This window comes from Typopeltis vanoorti, chromosome 12, assembly GCF_054136105.1.
Source record: "Typopeltis vanoorti isolate ZY-2024b chromosome 12, IOZ_Tvanoo_1.0, whole genome shotgun sequence".
Lineage (NCBI taxonomy): Eukaryota > Metazoa > Arthropoda > Arachnida > Uropygi > Thelyphonidae > Typopeltis > Typopeltis vanoorti.
This window is the reverse complement of record NC_143560.1, coordinates 78,548,249-78,567,723: the sequence shown is the minus strand read 5'-3', so window position 1 is coordinate 78,567,723 and position 19,475 is coordinate 78,548,249. Positions and strand designations below refer to the sequence as shown.

The window sequence follows — 19,475 nt, the reverse complement described above, 5'->3', positions numbered from 1 at the left end:
TACCTCCTATCCACTAGACTCTGTAAATTGCATCTTCTCAATCTTTCCTCATATTTGACATTCCAGAGGTCAGAAACTACCTTAGTCAGTCACCTCTGGACTCTTTCCAACATTTCTTCATCCTTTTGAAAACCAGGTGACCAAATCTGGGCACAGTAGTCCATGTGTGGCCTAATCAAAGCCTTATAGAATGGAAACAAGAATCTCCTTACTTCTACAAGTCAGTGTCCTTCGCATCATTCCCAGAAGTCTTTGTGTTGTCTTCACAATTTTGGCTATGTGTCCCCTAAATTTCAGATCATTATCCACTATCACTGCAAGATCTCTTATTTCTTCCACCTCTGAAAATATGTCCACACCAAGCATAAATTCTACATCCCATCTTTGTTTCCCAAATTTTAAAACCTTATATTTTGCAAAATTGAACTTGCATCTCCATTCCTGTGCCCATTGACTTAATTTATTCAAGTCTTCTTAAGGCCACAACATCTTCTCTATTCTTCATAATTCATCCCAAATTTGCATCATCTGCAAACAACTGTGATATGACACCCACTTATTAGTAGGGCATTGCACAGAATGATTAATGAATTAAACAGGCATTATATAAATATAACACAGGCAAATAGGAAACTATACCTATTTTGAAGCATGTCAGCAGAAAAAAAAAGTGAGAAAAAGGTGTGGATGTGAAATAATAATTATTATTATTGTATGGGCATCTCCATGGAGTTCTAAGACATCGCAAGACACAATCTATCATACCTTCCCTTGAACCTATTCCATTCATTCACAACTCTCCAAGTGAAAAATCTAGTCCTCACTCCAGAACAAGAGGTCATCCAAGGATGACCTCTTGTTCTCCCTCTTCTAGCTAAGTGCTGAAACATTTCCTCTGCATCAATCATATAAAACCCTTTAAGTAACTTAAATGTTTCTATTATATCCCCTCTTTTTTGCTAATCAACCAACTTCTGCAGTCAACATACCCTCAATCTGTCCTAAAACTATCAGATTAGTTTCTTCTCACAATCTCATTTTGTCTTTCTTATCATGCTAGTCGCACACTTCTTGCCTGACCCTTGTACTTTTATCAGTTTGCTGGTCACTTTTCTCCTTATATACCCTCCACAGCATTTTCTTTTTCTGAAGCTCATGCTTAATGATATTACTCATCCATCTAACTTCTACCTGATTAATCCTCTTTACTTTAGGTATACAAATTAATATAGCATCCTCTAGATACCCCCTTAACTATTTCCCATGCACTACTAACATCTTTCCCTTGCAGGGTTTTATACCATGGCACAGCTTCGAGCTTCCTCCTAAGCCTGTCATAATCACCTGCCTTGTAATTCCACATATATCCCTTCTTGACAGATTATTCCTCATTTTTTACAATCTCCCAAGTCAAGACTGCATGGTCACTTTCCTCAATCAGAGGCATGGTGGTCACCTTGGTTATGGTAGCTCTTCTGATCCTATGACCAGGCCCAATACTCTTACACCTCAAATCTCCTCCATCACATGCTGCCGGAAGTACCGTATTTGCCGGCGTATAAGACACATCCCCTTTTTTTGTACACATTTTTTAGAAAAAAAACTTTATCACTGAATATTATAATGAATTTACAGTATTTTAAATATAAAATATAAAGTTCGTGAATCTTGAACACCAGGATGTTGATCCAGTAAAGTTGGCGATCCCTCTGTTAGTGGTTATTGCTTTCGCTTGATGAATAAGCATTTTTGTAGACACCAAAAGTCACTAAAGCTTTTCTTTAGTCTAAAATCCAAGTATTCAGTTCTGCCTCAAGTCCTGGCCATTTTGCAGTTCCACTTCTTAGGTTATGTTTACTGTGAGTTGCTTTTTTTAGATCCTCTTCCTGATTCCGCCAAGTTCTTATTATTTTCTTAGTTGGGGGTAGCCTGAAATGCTTCTCTGCAGTCCTATTTCCATGTTCTTTAGCATATACAAAAATTACACGTAGCTTGTATGCAATATTGTAGCAATGCCGACGTTTTTCAGCCATAATTTGCCAAGTAATTTAGAGAAAATTTAATGGCAGAAATTTATCACCGTTCACAATAACCGTGACAACAATTGGAAAGTTTAAATGACAGGAACACAGTTGTGATCATCGATGACAGCGCATGTGCATCCACTGAACTCTACGTAACTGGAATGCTCTCACACACTGCAAGGAAGAAATCGCATAACTCGGAACAGAGAAAATTTCCAGAAATGAAAGTAATAAAAACTGAGTATTGGCGTATAAGACGCACCCTGTTTTTCAGAGCTATTTTCAAAGAAAAAAAGATGCATCTTATACGCTGGTAAATACGGTAATTATTTCTCAGTAAGTGTATAAATTCTATTTCCTTCCTGCAATGTGATCTCCTCTTCTTTCCAATATATATATATCTACATAGTTGGAGTGCCCCTATAATAATTACTCAACCTGCACTCTACTAATTTGCTGATGCATGTCTTCCAGATCATCCTTGGAACCCGCTGGCCTATAGCAGCAACCAAATGTATATTTTGTCATATTGGCCTTTATCTCACACCAGACTGCTTCAAATGAACAGCCACCCTCCTGTCTATCTCCTATTCTTTTTGGCTGCAATTCGTCTGCTATCATCAGCAGTACCTCTTTCCCAATCCTATCTTTTCTATCTTCCCTGAAAATACTAAACACTTCACGTTCTATCCCTGTAACTACATCATTGTCTGTTGGCCAAGTTACACTAATGTCTACAGCTTTTGGCGAGGTTGCACTAACCAATGCCAAAAATTCCTCCCTCTTGTTTCTGATGCTTCTGGCATTAGTATATAGAAACTGCAAAATCACTTTAGGCCCCAACCACTTTTACTTTCTGATTTGACTATCTTATTCAATATTTTGGCTTGAGAGACTAGATTCTGTACTTGTTAATCATTCTCACACTCACTCGTCTTGGGTGCCTTCACACATACACATTCACTTGCATCCACTGTAATTGTGTACGTTTTTCTGAAATTGCACCCAGCATTCTCAGTGATCAAAGCCCTCTCCTAAACCATTTAGATGCAGTCTGTCACTTTATACAAATACTTCTTTCTGTCAAACAATGGCCATAGTTCCACACTCTACATCATTCCTTCTGCGCAACCTGTGTATTGATTCGTTTGCTATCAATGCCCTTCTTAATTTGCCTCAATCATAACATGGCAGGAGACTTACAATTTTTACCTTCTTGATCTTCATTTTTGCTTCAACAACTGCTTCACATTCTCCCTCATAAAATACCTTTCACTCTCAGATCAACACAGTTTTTTTTCCTTACCTTTTTGCATGACTGATAACATTAATTTTTGTGCTAGGGGAAACATGATTTTGTTATACTTTCATTAAGCACCCCTCTGATCATTGATACATAAATTTTCTCCTTACCATGTGTTTTTTGTTTGTTGACATGATCTCGATTTTTATCTTGGACCATCTGCTTCTTTCTCTTCTCAGCCCTACTAATCTCTTGCCTCTTCTGCAACTTTTCAAAATGAAATGAAAGGTTTGTTTTGAAGACCGTAAAACCAACAGTTTATTCTAAGTGTTTTCTTGTGGTGGATATTTTTCTGATAAGTTGTTTACACACTGAAGTAGGACAAGAATATTCCTTTCTTTGAGTTTAAGAAAAGAGAATTCATTGGGAAAGATGTTGAACCATTGTGAAATGGCTCTTATTTTGGAAATAATTGCATTGGAAAGCCAAGTCCTTTCTCCTAGAAATGATTAGTAAAGTAATTTGTTTCTTTTTTGTTTTGTTGTTAGAAACTGAACTTTTTATTCTTAAAATTAAATTTGTGTGAATGTGAGAGGGAAAGTATAGCTCTTATGAAATCTTTTTAAAAATCATAAAATTTTTAGAAATTTATGTAAATAATTATTTGTATAATTTTTAATATTTACATGGTATTGACAAAAGAGAGTGAGGAAATTATTTGCCAATTCTGAGGATATAGTTGAGACATTAAGTAGCAATTTATAAAGGTATTTCATCCTTGTGAATGTAACATTGTGCAGAACTTCACCGCAATGGAAAAGGAGGGAAAAGAGGCACCAACAGTGAGTGAGCAGGAGGTTTATGAGGAATTGAGTAAAGTTAAGGTAAAGGAGTACCTTGACTTGATAATTCATTGCCACATGATATATCATTGAGACCTGTAGCATTAACATTAATGAATCTTCCAAGAAATTAAAGACAGTTTTATTATATTAACAAGAGTTCTATATCAGGCCAATTTCCAAAGGAGAACAAAGAGAGCAGAATTGTTCCACTTCAAAAGAAATGTGATGAGACTAAGATTTTGAATTATAGGCCACTCTCTGTCTGGAGTTAAAGTGTTAGGTTAGTTGAGAATCAGTTGTTGGAAGTTTTCCCTTTAGTTATAAATTAAATTAAAGATACTGAGAAATTATGTATTTGGTTTAATCCTTTATCCAAGTGTAAGCGAACAAAATTTTCACCTGAAGTATTTTCAGGACTAGGGCAACTTGTATATAGAAGCTAATGACTTAATATCACTTGCCTTATTATCCCATAATGCAAAGCACATATCGTTACAGGCATATATAATGCTGTAATCGATTGCTGTGCCATTGTAATCATATGCTGTTAATTTCACTTTATTTTAAGTGTCTTTATTTTTTTTTCTATTTATATACAGTCTTTTACTCTATACCTTACCGTTGTTCTAATTTAGCTGTGTGTGCTTTCTCTCTCTGGATCTTTCTTGCTTATATTATTACGTACTATGTTTATCTACCCATCACACTACGAGTCTTATGCCTGAGATACTAGAGAATTTATTTAATTTACTGCACTACTATATCATTTAATTAGCATAAAACTCAATAGTACGGCCGGTAGATTTCTCTCTCTCTTTCTCTAACACAATTTCCTTCAGTAAAACTTTACACAAACAGTTGTGGTCTATACTTAACTTTATGCTTTAGCTATCTCACTTAGTTTCCTGCTCACAAGTCCAATTTATTTAGGAACAGTGCAGTTGTAAAAATAAACAATCAGGCAGCACTCTTTTAACAAAAAATCAAAACACATTTATTTACATTACTAGGAAATGTACATGAATTTAAACAATAGGGAGATTGCTTTCTCTATCCATCTGTAAAAATTCTTTAGCATAAATTAGAACCTTTTTACTTCAACAATAATTAATCTCTTTAACTCAAAGACTTATTTACTCTCTGCTTACAATTTTCACTTATTAAACTCCTAGTTTACTTGCAAAGAGGTTAGCTACCTCTCTATTAAGTTACTTTTACAAACTTTATATCAACTTTAAATATGCCAATAGATTCTCTTAATGACACTTCTTGTTACTGTTAATCTAAATCTTAATTGTCCAACCTAAAACACATAAGAGGAATTGTACAAAGGTATATAACTTACAAAAGCTCTGTATTGCACATTCAGTCAAAGGTCTTGCACAAAAAGTTCTAAGGCAATTCTCTCATCTCAGATCTTGAGCTTCCTTCAGGAAATCTGGCTTCAGAAATATCTCATCGGAAACATAGCGGACTGTGGACTCGTACAGCTCCGGTAATGGTTATCCTCCCATGGCAAAAAGAATAAAACTTCCGAGCTAAGGTGCTTCGGGTAATTTGCCTTGCCTTTTCTCCTCTGCTTGGACTCGCCAAAAATGTCTGGACAACTGCCTCTTTTGTCTGCCTTCTCAAAATAGCTCTAACTGCCGCCAACTCTCAGCCAAGATCCCTCTCTCTGGACTGGAAACTTTTCTCCGGTGATTGGAACTTCTCCTTTCAGCAATTTGAAGCCCTGTCTGAAGCCTAGAAGCTCTGTCTCTGCAACTGCTGGAAGCAGGAACTCTCTGGCAACGTCTGGAACCGGGCAGCTCTTTTCTCTAGCGACTTTTGAATCCGGGAAGCTCTCTGGCGACGTCTGGAACCGGGCAGTCCTCTTCTCTCACTAGCGACTTCTGGATCCAGGAAGCCCCATATGCTTGGCTCGTCCCTTTTTATTATGCCTTCTCTGAGACTTCGCACGAAGTTTGTAACCCCTGAAGAAATCAGCATGATTCTTTCATCTTAAGTTTCAAGTTCGGCCCGCTCTTTGTTCTCTTCTGTGCTTTCTTTTGATTGTAAGTTGCCAGCCATCTGAAAGTTGTTTGAACCTTTCTGACTGACTTTGAAGGTGTTTACATGCAGAGCTTGTAAGCCTTTCACATACACACAAATTTCATAAACAACCTTTCTTATGCGTCATGTAGAGCTGTTACATAAAGTTCTGGCAGCAAAACATTGGCTTTGTTTTTAACATTCTAAAATATTCTTATTAAAGCAGTATACACAGTTAATTTCTAGAGAGTTAGTTGCAATAATATCAAGTACAAAATATACAGAGTTATTTTTACAACATTCTCATGGGACTTGACCTCTGTAAAAAAATCGATGCAATGTGCTTTTGAATATTTAAGCTACAATCGAGTTTTTACAATGCTATGCATTATGGGAAGGGTCACTATCCAGATCAGTTTCGACCTTTATTGAGATCTCATCAATGGGAACCAGAACAGAGGTGCTAGTAATGCAGTAATCATATTTTCATATGCGAATTGCCAAATGGTGTCACATCTTATTATTAAAATACTCTGGATTAGAGATAGAAGTTTTTCCACTTAGCTATACTATTTCAGGTGCAAACTTTGTTTCCTTACTCTTGGATAAGTGATTAAACCAAGTATATACAGTAATCCCTCGATTAATGCGCTCCCGATCTTTTGACTGGAGAGCGAATGCTTTAACCATTCGGCAAGCCAGGCCGGTCTTTAGATTATTTATTATATTTAGATTTTGCCAAGGCCTTTGATAGATTGTTATATTGCAAGCTGGTAATTAAAACTGGAACATATGAGTTGGATAGGAAATTAATGTGCTGGATTCAAGAATGACTGATGGGTATCAGCAAGTTGTGTATGGGAGAGCAATATCCTAGAAGAAGAAAGTCACTAGTGTTGGAAGTTATTCCACTTGGTTATACTATAAATTAAAGATACCAAGAAATTAGATACTTGGTTTAATCCAAACAAAATTTTTGCCTGAAGTATTTTCAAGACTGGTACAACGTATATAGAAGCTAATGACTTTACATCACTTGACTTAGTATCCCATAATGCAAAACATATATCTTTACGGCTATGTATAATGCTATGCATTACGGAAAGGGTCACTATCCAGACTGGTGTCTACCTTTATTGAGGTCTCATCATTGGGAGCCATACCCTGAAGTGATGTCAAGATTGCAGAAGTCATATTTTCATATACGAGTATCCAAAAGGTGTCGCACCTTATTACCAATATACTCTGGATTAGAGATAGATATTGGAAGTTTTTCCACTTGGTTATACTATATTATTAAAGATGCCAAGAAATTATATTCTTGGCTTAATCCTTTCTCCAAGTATATGGAAATATGACTTCTGCATTATTTCAACCTTGGAGTCACCTCTGGGTCTGGCTCCCACTGATGAGACTTCAATAAAGGTCAAAACTGGTCTGGGTAGTGATCCTTTCCATAATGCATAGCATTATACATAACTGTAAAGATATGTGCTTTGCATTTTATGATACTCAGGCAAGTGATGTGAGGTCATTAGCCTCTATATACTAGATGTGCAGTCCTGAAAATAGTTCAGGCGCAAATTTTGTTTGCTTAGACTTGGAGAAAGGATTAAACCAAGAATATAATTTCTTGGCTTCTATAATTTATAGTATTATATTACCGAATGGAAAAACTTTCAACATCTATCTCTGATCCAGAGTATTTTGGTAATGTGTGAGACCTTTTGGCTATTCACGTATGAAAATATGACTTCTGCATTACATCAGTCTGTGTATCACTTCTGGGTCTGGCTCCCACTGATGAGACCTCAATAAAAGTTGAAACCGGTCTTGGTGGTGATTTCTCCCATAGTGCATAGTATTGTACATGTCCATAAAGATATGTGCTTTGCATTATGGGATACAAAGGCAAGTGATGTGAAGTCATTAGCCTCTATATATGAGTTGCCCATTCCTGAAAATAGTTCAGGCGTAAACTTTGTTTGCTTACACTTGGAGAAAGAATTAAACCAAGAATATAATTTCTTGGCATCTTTAATTTAAAGTCATTAGTGTTATTCATTAAGGATCTGTTTTGGTATCATTGCTATTTAACTCATATTTTAATGATATTGGGAAAGGGTTGAGTGGTGATGTAAAGTTATTTTCAGTGCAGGCAAAGCTGGAAAGAACTATAAGGAGTAGAGACAGATATGGTTTTAAAAGAGGACTTGAATATAATAAAGGAATGGACAACAAGTGAGTAGGGCTACTACTGCAATATTGCAATACATTTTGGGAAACACAAAGATGAGATGCAGTGTATACAACTATTGAGGATATGTTGGAAGAGGTATAGTAAATAAGAGATCTGGGGACAATGGTAAACAAGGACCTAAAATTTTAGGGATGCATTGATAAAGTTGTGATTTTGGCAAATTATGGATGATGCAGATAAAACTAATGTGTTGAATTAAGGATTATAGTTCCATTGTTTAAGGTTTTCATCAGGATGCATATAGATTACTGTGCACAAATTTTTCACCTTGTTTTGAAAAGGATATTGGAAAGGTTCCAGAGATGAGACTGAGTTAGTTTCTGTTTTCTGAATATTGGATTTGAAGACAGATTGAGAAAATGCAGTGACAAGGAGGTGGAATATTATCAGATTAATGTGGGTGCTGAGTTTGGAGAGTGGCAGGTGATTGGAAAGCTATTACCTGAGAGTAAAGTGAATGCATTTATGGAATAGTATGATGAGTTTTGTGTGTGATCTTCCACAATAAATCTTTTGACTCCATAGAGCTTTGATGATCATAATAAAGAGAGGAACAGCCCAGCTGGTTATGTAAATTTACAGTCATGTGCCTGCATTGGCTGAATCTACATTACTTATTAAGTATATATTTTCCAGCCAAAACAGAATGTCTGTTTACCTACTGAGTCTGAAAATGGATAAAAGTCACTTGCAATTTCCCAGTTTGAATTCTGTCATTATAAAATCTGTAGTTTAGATTTCCTAATGACCACTCATAAGTTCCATAGAAAAGGGAAGGAAGATGAATCCACCATATCTTGTAAGTTTGTCAAGCAGTCCTGTTCAGTCATAGTTGTTTCCAGAATTATGCTGTACTAATATGAAGCTTGTAAGAATTCATTTATTTGCATTAATAGCTCCATTGGAAAAAGAAACTATACAACAGTTATGGTTACTAAGGTAACCACTGAAGAAGCTCAGAAATTCAATTTAAGGAACACAACTCTAGACATTCATTAGCCAACTTATTCCATGTATTTATATGTGTGTATGTATACCAGTTCCACACATCAGAGGCTGCAGAATGTATAGCACATTAGGCAAGAGTTAGGAGAGAAGAAGCCTATTGATATTTTTCTTGAAAACTGCAGTAGAGATTATAGTTCTTGGGGAATTCCTCCCTAGAACTATTGAAGTGTTCCCCAGATGAAAGTTCACTGAAACAGAACCCATGGAAGTATCTGTAGAAAAGTTTGAAATAGTCTGTTAGATATCGATTAAAGTGAGTTGGTGAGAATGGATCATTGATCTGCTGAACTGCTCTTTTTTGCAGCATCAAGAATTTTTAGGTAGGTTTTTTAGTGTGTTACTCTAAGCATGAGATTAGTATTCTAATATATAGTATCTTTTACATAGCCCCAAAAGAAGAAATCCATTGGAATCAAATCGATCTGCACGGTGACCAAGCAATGAGACCTCCTTTTCCTATCCATTTTCCTGGAATTGGTTGTTGAGCACAGTCTGCACATTTGCTGCATAATGTGGTGGGGCTCCATCTTGTTGGAAAATGGGACCCTCCACATTCGCAATCAGTTCTCTATCATATCCAGATATGCTACACTCATAATCGTCTCCTCATGAAAAAAAAAAAAAAAAAGGCTCAACAATGCGATCATGCATGACGCTGCACCAGACATTGACTTTTGGACTGTTACAGATGAACTCCACCAGTTCATGTGGATTTTCTGATCCCCAAACCTGATAATTATGGTGATACACAACTCCATGTTTAGCAATGAGGTCTAACATAAGGTGGTCACAAACTGAACTGTTTGTGGCCTATCAGTAGGCTGGACGTGATGAACAAGCTGCAGTTTATAAGCATGAAGTTTCAATCTCTTATGAACGATGTCATGCACTGTGCTTTTAGGAATGTTTAATTGATCACTCACACTACAAACTAAATGTTTTGAGCTATGCTAGAAAGACATTTGAATTCGTTCTATGTTTTCTGCACTTGTTGTAGGTCTATCTGGTGAGTATATCCTTTTGAAATACTTCCTGTTTCCAAGATGCTTTTGTCACTCAGAGCATTCCTACCATACTTCCACCTGAAATTCTTTTGGACAGTTGTCACTAATTTAGTTTCTCTGGACCATAACACATACTGTGGTGTGTGTTATGTTTCTCTTCTGGTGACATCATTACTGCAGCATGGCACATCTGTACTGCTATCTGGTGGACAACATTTGAACTACAACTTGAATATTATTGCTTCACAAATATGTTCAAAATGCCATTATATGGTGGTCTAAATAGAAACTACTAATATTAGAAATCCTGAGTTCTTTTTCAGATACCTGGTATATTGTGGCTGTGTGTCCAAATTTTAGCACACTTAAACATGAGAAACTTTAAAATAAAATTTACTTCAGAAGTTGAAAACAACCCATGCATATTGTTTTTGGATATGTTAGTTACCAGACTCAGATAGGTGGTCTCTCTCTCTCACACTCTTATGCTATCTACAGAAAATGAATACATACTAACAGGTAGATGAATATTAACTTGCCAGAATTCTGCACCAGCACAAGCTATAACTTTGTTCATATAACATATTCCAAAAGGAATTATTGCAGTACATCTTGAGTAGTTTGCTAATATTGGATATAATTCTAAAAAACAGTGAAAATATTATTAAACCATGCAGTAACAGACAAACTAAGGAGAAGTTAGGTCACTCCAGAACAATAGTAGTTCCTTATGTTAGAGAAAACTCAGAAAACAAAATTTTAAAAATAGTCAACAAATCCTGATTGTAAACTACTCATAAAACCAATATTTAAACTAACTACCCTGATTTGCTCTCAACAAGATAAAGTTCACCCTGTTCTCTTCATTCAGTGAATTTTTGACTATGTATATGTCGTTGGTAAAGAGCTCTGGAAAAGATGTGCTGTTTTGTTTGCTAATTAGTGATATTGCTTGCATTTTAGTATAATATTGTTTATTTTTGGTAGCTTAGTGTGCCTATGTGATTGTTTGCTCTGTGGATTTGTTACTGACATTTTTTTATTGAATTTTTTGAATATTGCCTTGAATGGAATACAATGGAAGTACAAATGAGATCTACATGCCGTGCACTGCAAAGATCAAATGATGTTAGTGACATAGACTTTTCAAAAATGGTTTGATGTCATGAGTGCAACATACATGCATGGCAAAATGTGAAAAAATGTGTTTGTAAAGAGACTGAACAGGAGATGAGAGAAGTATGGATTTGTAGAAATTGTGATTTTTTTTTTTTTTTTTTTTTTTATTGTTAGACTGAGTTATCAGCAAATACGAGACAGACTGAAGGAATGAAAATTAGTGTAAATTATGGAAGAAGTGAAAAAACACCAGAATGAAGAAACAAAAGTAAATGATATGGGAGCAAAAGGAAGTTGGAATGAGGAAGCCGAAGAAACATGCAGCAGAATGAGAGGTAGCAAGAATAGAGGAACCATAGGGAGTAAAATTGTCAGAACACAAGATTTCAAGAAAGAGTTATTAAAAATGAAAAATGAATGAGAAATATGCAGACTGATATTGAATGTTTAGTTGAACAACTGAAAGAGTGCAAAAAGAATAGAATGAAAAATTAAAAAGGAGTAATAAATGATTCAAATAGCAGTATATGGAGATTCCATTGTCATAGGATTGGTTAATGAGAGTTCATAAGGTCTGCTATCCAGAAGGAAGAATGAGCAAGATAATTCATGGTTTGGATATGAGGAGGAAAGTAGCAAGAGAGTTGGTGGTAGTTGTGGGAATGAAGGATTTAGTTGGGCAGAAAGAGAATGCATGGATGGATATTAGGAGGTTATCGAGGAGAGTGGAAATAGAAAATTTTTGCCAGGATAAAAAAGGACAAGAAGTGTGGGACGGTGATACTGATGATGAGAGAGGCAGTGGTTTGGATGTTACTATAGGCCAGGGAAGGTGGATGAAGGTGAAAGATGAAATGTATAAGCAACTTGGGTTAGTGAACAAAGGAAGGATGATTTTAATTATGGCAATATAGAAAGGACTGGAATAAAGAGATAACATTTGGGATCAGGAAATTGAGTTTCTTGAGAGACAACTATCTTAGGAAGTATGTAAAAGAGGGTATGCAAGGATCAAGAGTTTTTAGATCTGATCATGTCATCAGAGGATATAATTGTGAGTTGGGTTTCACACTTGCCTGCAGTTGGTGAGAGTGATCATTCCTATATATGTGGAATTGCAAGGCTGGTGATTATGACAAGTTTTGGAAAAGCTTGAAACTATAGCATGGAATGAAGAGTTGAGCAGAAAGGAAATAAATGCTGCTTGTGAACTGACAAAGAAAGTATGAATGCATTCTTCAGGTGAAAAGGGTTAATAAGGTAGATGTCAAATAGATATGAATGAGGGGATTAAGCTTGAAATCTGGAATAAGAAGGCACTTTGGAGACAGCACAAGATGAGGGAATGCAGTGTGCAAAGCCTTGTGAAATAGGAGGAAGAGAGGGGATATGATTCATATATTTAAATTGGTAATGGGTTGTTACTGGGTTAATGTTTACAAAATTTTTCATAGAATGGGAGATTCTATGAAAAATTCTATCCTGATTCATAGAATCAGGGACATAAGGAGCAGGTTCTTTGTATGGAGAGTAGTTGGTAAATGGAATGCATTACCTGAGATTGTGGAAAATGTGGAATACATTGAAGGAATTTAAAGCATGGTTTGATGGGTTTTGTGCATGACTGAGTGTACCGCCTGCATTGACTCTTTTGACTATGAAGGTCTGATGTTAATAATATCAGGTTCACTCTTTAAGTATCATGGTGTATAGTTCAATGCATTGCTAATGCAAACTCCTTTATTATGCATAATTTGTTAGATTTCCAGCTGAACAGAGAGAGAGAGAGAGAGAGTGAGAGAGAAGAAAATAAAGTTATGAATCAATATGGATAAAGTGGATTTACGGACAATGTGCTCAACACCCCTACATGCAGTAAGGTGGAGAAAATCCATTATCCTAAAAAACCACTGCTTCAGATGTGAAAGATTTTCTGGGAATCAACTTATTCTACAGAATATTCCTAATTTAAACAAATTTGGATGTAAAAAACTGTCATCCTCAACCTAAATTAACCAAAAAACTGGTCATGTTTGACTGCATTCAGAAGGTTATGGTCAAAATATTTGAATGTTTGCTCAAAATTGCATGTTCAGCTCAGATAACAAAGGTTAACAAATTTCACTTTGTTATCATTATCCTTGAAATTGTTTCATGTTACTGCAGGTGAAATTAAAATATTGAAGTTTTTACCTGTTGTGTTGCCAAAAAAGCCATTAAAAGTCTCTCATAATATAAAGTTTAAATAAGTGCATGTAGTTAATCCAGCCATGTTACATTGACAGTGGTCATGTTGAAGGATTGATGGTTCAAAATTTCAGGCACATATTAGAAACTGGTGGAACATACAGATTGTCCACAAATGTTTACCCTGATTTCAACTGACTATAATATTTTAACAATGAAACTAACTGAATAAATTTTGTTGCAGGTAAACTTGGGCACTCATAAAGTTTCCATACTGATATTTTCAGTATGATGCTTTTGCCACCACCAGGAGCACTGCTGCTGATTTTCTTTAAAAATGGCTCCAGTACAGGAAAAAGCCCAATGTGTTCTGTTGCTAGCAGAAACAATAAAATACTTTTTAAAAATTTAATAATTTAAAAAATTTTAATTAATAATTGTTATGCATTGAAGTCTAAAACTTTGCATTCCATTTCAAGTATCCACTGAAGAGTTATATTATAATCAGGGAAAACATTTGTGGACACCCTGTATATCTAAAGATTGCTTAGTGTGGTCAGGAAAAAGGGACTCTCTCACACACACACATAGTTGGAATATTTCTGTTAGATTTTTCTGAAATATAGTGCTGTCCAAATACTTATTTTGGTGTTGATTCAGTGATGTCTCTGATACCCTCACATCAACAAAGTCTTGTGGGTGACTTGTCCTCATCAAGATTATATGATGTTGTTATTATTATTATTATTACACCAAGACCCCATGGATTTAAAGATTCATCTAGGAGGTCATTTTATCATACACACACAGCTCATTATAATGTGCCTTAAATACACTCAAATACTCTCGGCCAGGGCATTCTAATCATTCACAACTCTGCATGCAAAAAACTCCATCTCACATCCTCCTTATACAGCTTTCAGGGATATCCTCTGTTCTTCCCTGATCTCCCATCTTCTCCAACTTCTTTCAACTTCTCCAACATTAAAACTTCTCCAACATTGATCCTATAACAACACCCCTTACTAACTGTATGCCTCTATCATATCACTCCCTCTTTCTCCTATCCACTAGACTCTGTAAATTGCATCTTCTCAACCTTTCCTCATATTCGACATTCCAGAAACTACCATAATCATTGGCATCTGGACCCATTCCAACATCTCTTCATCCTTTTGAAAACCAGGGGATTAAGTTTGAAATCTGGAATAAGAAGGCACTTTGGAGACAGATCTGTGGCCTAATAAAAGCTTATACAATGAAACAAGAATCTCCTTACGTCTACAAGTTAGTGTCCTCTGCATCATTCCCAGAAACCGTTGTGTTGTCCTCACAATTTTGGCAATGTGTCCCATAAATTTCATCCTTATCCACTATCACCCCAAGATCTGGCATTTCCTTCATCTCTGACAATATATCCCCACCAAGCATAAATTCTACATCCCATCTTTGTTTCCCAAATTTTAAAACTTTACATTTTGCAACATTGAACTTGCATCCCCATTCCCATTCACTTAATTCAAGTCTTCTTGTAAGGCCACAACATCTTCTCTACTCTTCACAACTTTGTCCCAACTTTGCATCATCTGCAAACAGCCCAAATATCTCGATCCAAATCTTCACCAATATCGTTAACATACAAGTAAACAGTAATGGCCTTAAAACAGACCCCTGAGGTACACCACTAGTGACTTTCCTCGTCTGGGATATTGCTCCCCCATACACAACTTGCTGATACCTATCAGATAGCTAGTCTCCGATCCAATGCACTAGTCTAATATTCAACCCCATCTACTCTAGTTTGACTGTCAACCTATCATACAGTAATCTTTCAAAAGCCTTTGCAAAATATAAGTATACTACTGTGTATCCCTCTCCTCTGTCCAAGGAAGCCGTCCCCTTATTATAATAGGTAAGTAGATTACTAAAACATGATCTCCCTTTAACAAATCCATGCTGTCCATCAAAGATGATACACTCTGGATCCTAGTTCTCACCAGCTTCTCCAACAACTTAACCATAACACCTGACACACAGATAGGCCTATAATTTGATACCTGAGTTCTATCACCTCCTGTATGAAGTGGCACAATCTTGCCCTCTTTCAACTCCTTTGGAACTTGAACCAGTGCAATAAATAATGTGCCAGGGAGATGTTTAACTCCCTGGCACATTATTTGTTAATTATTTAACATTATCTGGTATTAACATTATTCAGTATTTTCATTACTTATTATTTAATATTTTGATGTGTCCTATTGCTTTGCTGCATACTCAAATAATTATTACAGACAGACAGGCTGTTAAAATTAGAAAATAATCATATGATTTTCCTTGTGTATAAGTGGAATCTTTGTTTACTGATTTCATATGGTTTTTTGTTCATGTAGTTGCAACACCCAGATTGTGTGGATGGACTATTCCTGATAAACTGTACATCTACTGCTGCTGGTTGGACGGAATGGGGTTATCAGAAATTAAATACAATGTATTTACGAAACTCAGGCATGACTTCTTCTACTCAGGAATATCTCATGTGGCATCACTTTGGCAAGGTATGTTAATCAAACAGTATGACAGTTTGTGAACATGAATGTTTCTGTAGTTTAGCAAATCTTCATTTAATTCTAGTATTGATGCCACATTTCTAGACATAAAACATGTTTATTAAAATAAACAATATAGCCTAACAGTACAGTAACAAGGGTATGAAGCGCCTGTGGCAAGTGTCTAACTTGCACCCCTAACCCAAAAATTACAAAAATTTCGAAAAATTTAAATTATTATTATTATTATTATTAAAACAAGACCTCATGGAGTCAAAGACTCATCTAGGAGGTCCTTTTATCTCACACACATCTCATCATACCGGGTCTTAAACACATTCAAACTCCTTGCAGACACCACACTCTCAGGCAAGGCATTCCAATCATTCACAACTCTGCACGAAAAAAACCTGCCTCTCACTCCCCTACTCACACCCTCTTTATACAGTTTCCAGGTATGACCTCTGGTTCTCCCCTGATCTCCCACTATTCTCTGTAGAACTTCTCCACCATTGATCCTATAACAACCCCTTACCAACTTGTAGGTCTCTATCATATCTCCCCTCTTCCTTCTCTCCACTAGATTCTGCAAATTACATCTTTTCAATCTTTCCTCATACTCGACATTCCAGAGGTCAGAAACTACCTTAGTCAGTCGCCTTTGCACCCTTTCCAACATCTCTTCATCCTTCTGAAAACCAGGTGACCAAATCTGGGCACAATAGTCCATGTGTGGCCTAATCAAAGCCTTATACAATGGAACAAGAATCTCCCTACTTCTACACGTCAGTGTCTTCCTCATCATTCCCAGAAGTCTTTGTGTTGTCTTCACAATTTTGGCGATGTGTCCCCTAAATTTTAGATCCTTATCCACTATCACTCCCAGATCTCTTATTTCCTCTACTTCCAACAATATATTCTTACCAAGCATAAATTCTGCATCCCATCTTTGTTTTCCAAATTTTAAAACCTTACATTTTGCAACATTGAACTCGCATCCCCATTTGCTTGCCCAATCACTCAATTTATTCAAGTCTTCTTGCAAGGCCACAACATCTTCACTACTCTTTATGGTTCGTCCCAACTTTGCATCATCTGCAAACAACTGAATATCTCCATCCAAATCTTCGCCAATATCATTAATATACAAGTTAAATAGTAATGGCCCTAAAACAGATCCCTGAGGCACTCCACTAGTGACTTTCCTTTTCCTGGATATTGCACCCCCATACACAACTTGTTGATACCTATCAGATAGCCAGTCTCCAATCCAATGCACTAATCTAATATCCAACCCCATCTGCTCTAGTTTGACTGTCAACTTATCATGAGGTACTCTATCAAAATCCAAGTATATTACTGTGTATTTTGCAAAATCCAAGTATATTACTGTGTATCCTTCTCCTCTGTCCAAGGATGCAGTCACTTTATTGTAATAAGTAAGTAGATTACTAAAACACGACCTCCCTTTAGCAAATCCATGCTGTCCATCAAAGATTATACCATTGTTGTCAACCCAACTCTGGATCCTAGTTCTCACAAGCTTCTCCAACAACTTAACCACAACACCTGACACACAGATAGGCCTATAGTTTGATGCTTGAGTTCGATCACCTCCTTTATGAAGTGGCACAATCTTGCCCTCCTTCCACTCTTTAGGGACTTGACCAAGTGCAAGACTCGTATTAAAAAAATATGTCAAGGCAGGTGTCAACACTCTGGCACATTCCTTCAGAATACGCGGTCATATATTATCAAGTCCCACAGCCTTATTTACATCTAGTTTACTCAACTCCCCAAACACCTCTTGCTCACTTACAGTCAGTCTCTCCTCCCCATCATCAACTGCTCTTAATCTCTCCATGAAGTCACATTCACAAGATTGAAAGATCTTTATGAACTGCTCATTAAGTATATCCACCACACATTCTGCAACAGCTGTCTTTATACCATTTCCTCCAATCAATGTCATCCTTCCATAATCATTCTTTTGCTGGCTACATATCGAAAGAACTCCCTAGGATTCTTTTTAGCTTCATTAGCTAACTGCTGTTCATACCTCTCTTTAGCTACTCTCACCAACCAAGTCACTCTCCTTGCCTGGTCTTTGTAGAACTCATGAAATTGGTTACTTCCACTTCTCTTATGCTGCCTCCACAATGCCCTTTTTCTCTGTATTGCATGCTTAATCTCTTTATTCATCCATCTCACACCTAACTTATTTAACCTTCTCACCCGTGGTATACATTTAGACATTGCATCCACTAAATATTTTTTGAAAATCCCCCAAGCTGCATTGATATCTTTTCCAGCTAACTCCTCATTCCATGCTACACCTGCAAGCTGTCTCCTGAGCTCTTCATAATCACCCCCCTTGTAGTTCCACATATACCCTTTTTTCACAGGGGTCCTTGCACTGCTGGCAACCACCCAAGTAATCACCTCATGGTCACTTTCACCAATTGGTGGATGATTTGATACCTCATTGATAATTACATCCTCCGATGAGATGACCAAATCCAAGACCCTTAATCCTCTTGTGCCCTCTGTTACATACTGTCTGAGGTAGTTATCCCTCAAAAACTCAAGAAACTCATTTTCTTTACTTCCAGTTGCTATCTCTTCATTCCAGTCTATATTGCCATAATTAAAATCACCCATAATGATCACCCTTTTCTTATTTGCTTGGCTTATTTGACTATACATTTCACTATCACCACCATTCACATTACCAGGTCTATAACAACATCCCACCAAGTATTTGATTCTATTCACCTCTATCTCACACGATACTGCCTCAAAACCACTGGCCCCATTTCCCTCTTGCATCTCTACCTTGTATGGACATAACTCTTTCTCTATCATCAATAGCACTCCCCCTCCCTTTTTACCCCTTCTATCCTCACGAAACACATCATACCTTTCCATCTCTATTCTTGTCAGGATGTTATCCTCATCTAACCATGTCTCACTTATTCCGACAATCTCTGGGTGCACAGACGCAATTAGTGCAACCATTTCATCCGCCTTGTTTCTTATACTTCTAGCATTGGTATACAAACACAACAACTCATTTCTGGATCTACAGCTAGTTCCTCTGATACCACTCACTCGATGTGATCTCTCCATGCTAGACTGGGGCCATTTCCCTTTCTGCTTCTTCATTTTAGAACCCTTAAATGTGACAAGTTAAATTTTACTGAATTTT

The 19,475-nt window shown here is 36.6% G+C and overlaps 1 protein-coding gene across 5 annotated transcripts in view; it reads left to right on the top strand.

The window, feature by feature from the left end:
- LOC150100913 (protein NDRG3-like) overlaps nucleotides 1-19,475 on the top strand; it is a 398,002-nt gene that overhangs the window by 185,871 nt on the left and 192,656 nt on the right. For all 5 annotated transcript variants that reach the window (XM_090401073.1, XM_090401076.1, XM_090401074.1 and 2 more), the window contains one exon: nucleotides 16,112-16,276. In XM_090401073.1, coding sequence (XP_090257199.1) covers nucleotides 16,112-16,276 — 165 coding nt within the window. The remainder of the gene's footprint in view (nucleotides 1-16,111; nucleotides 16,277-19,475) is intronic.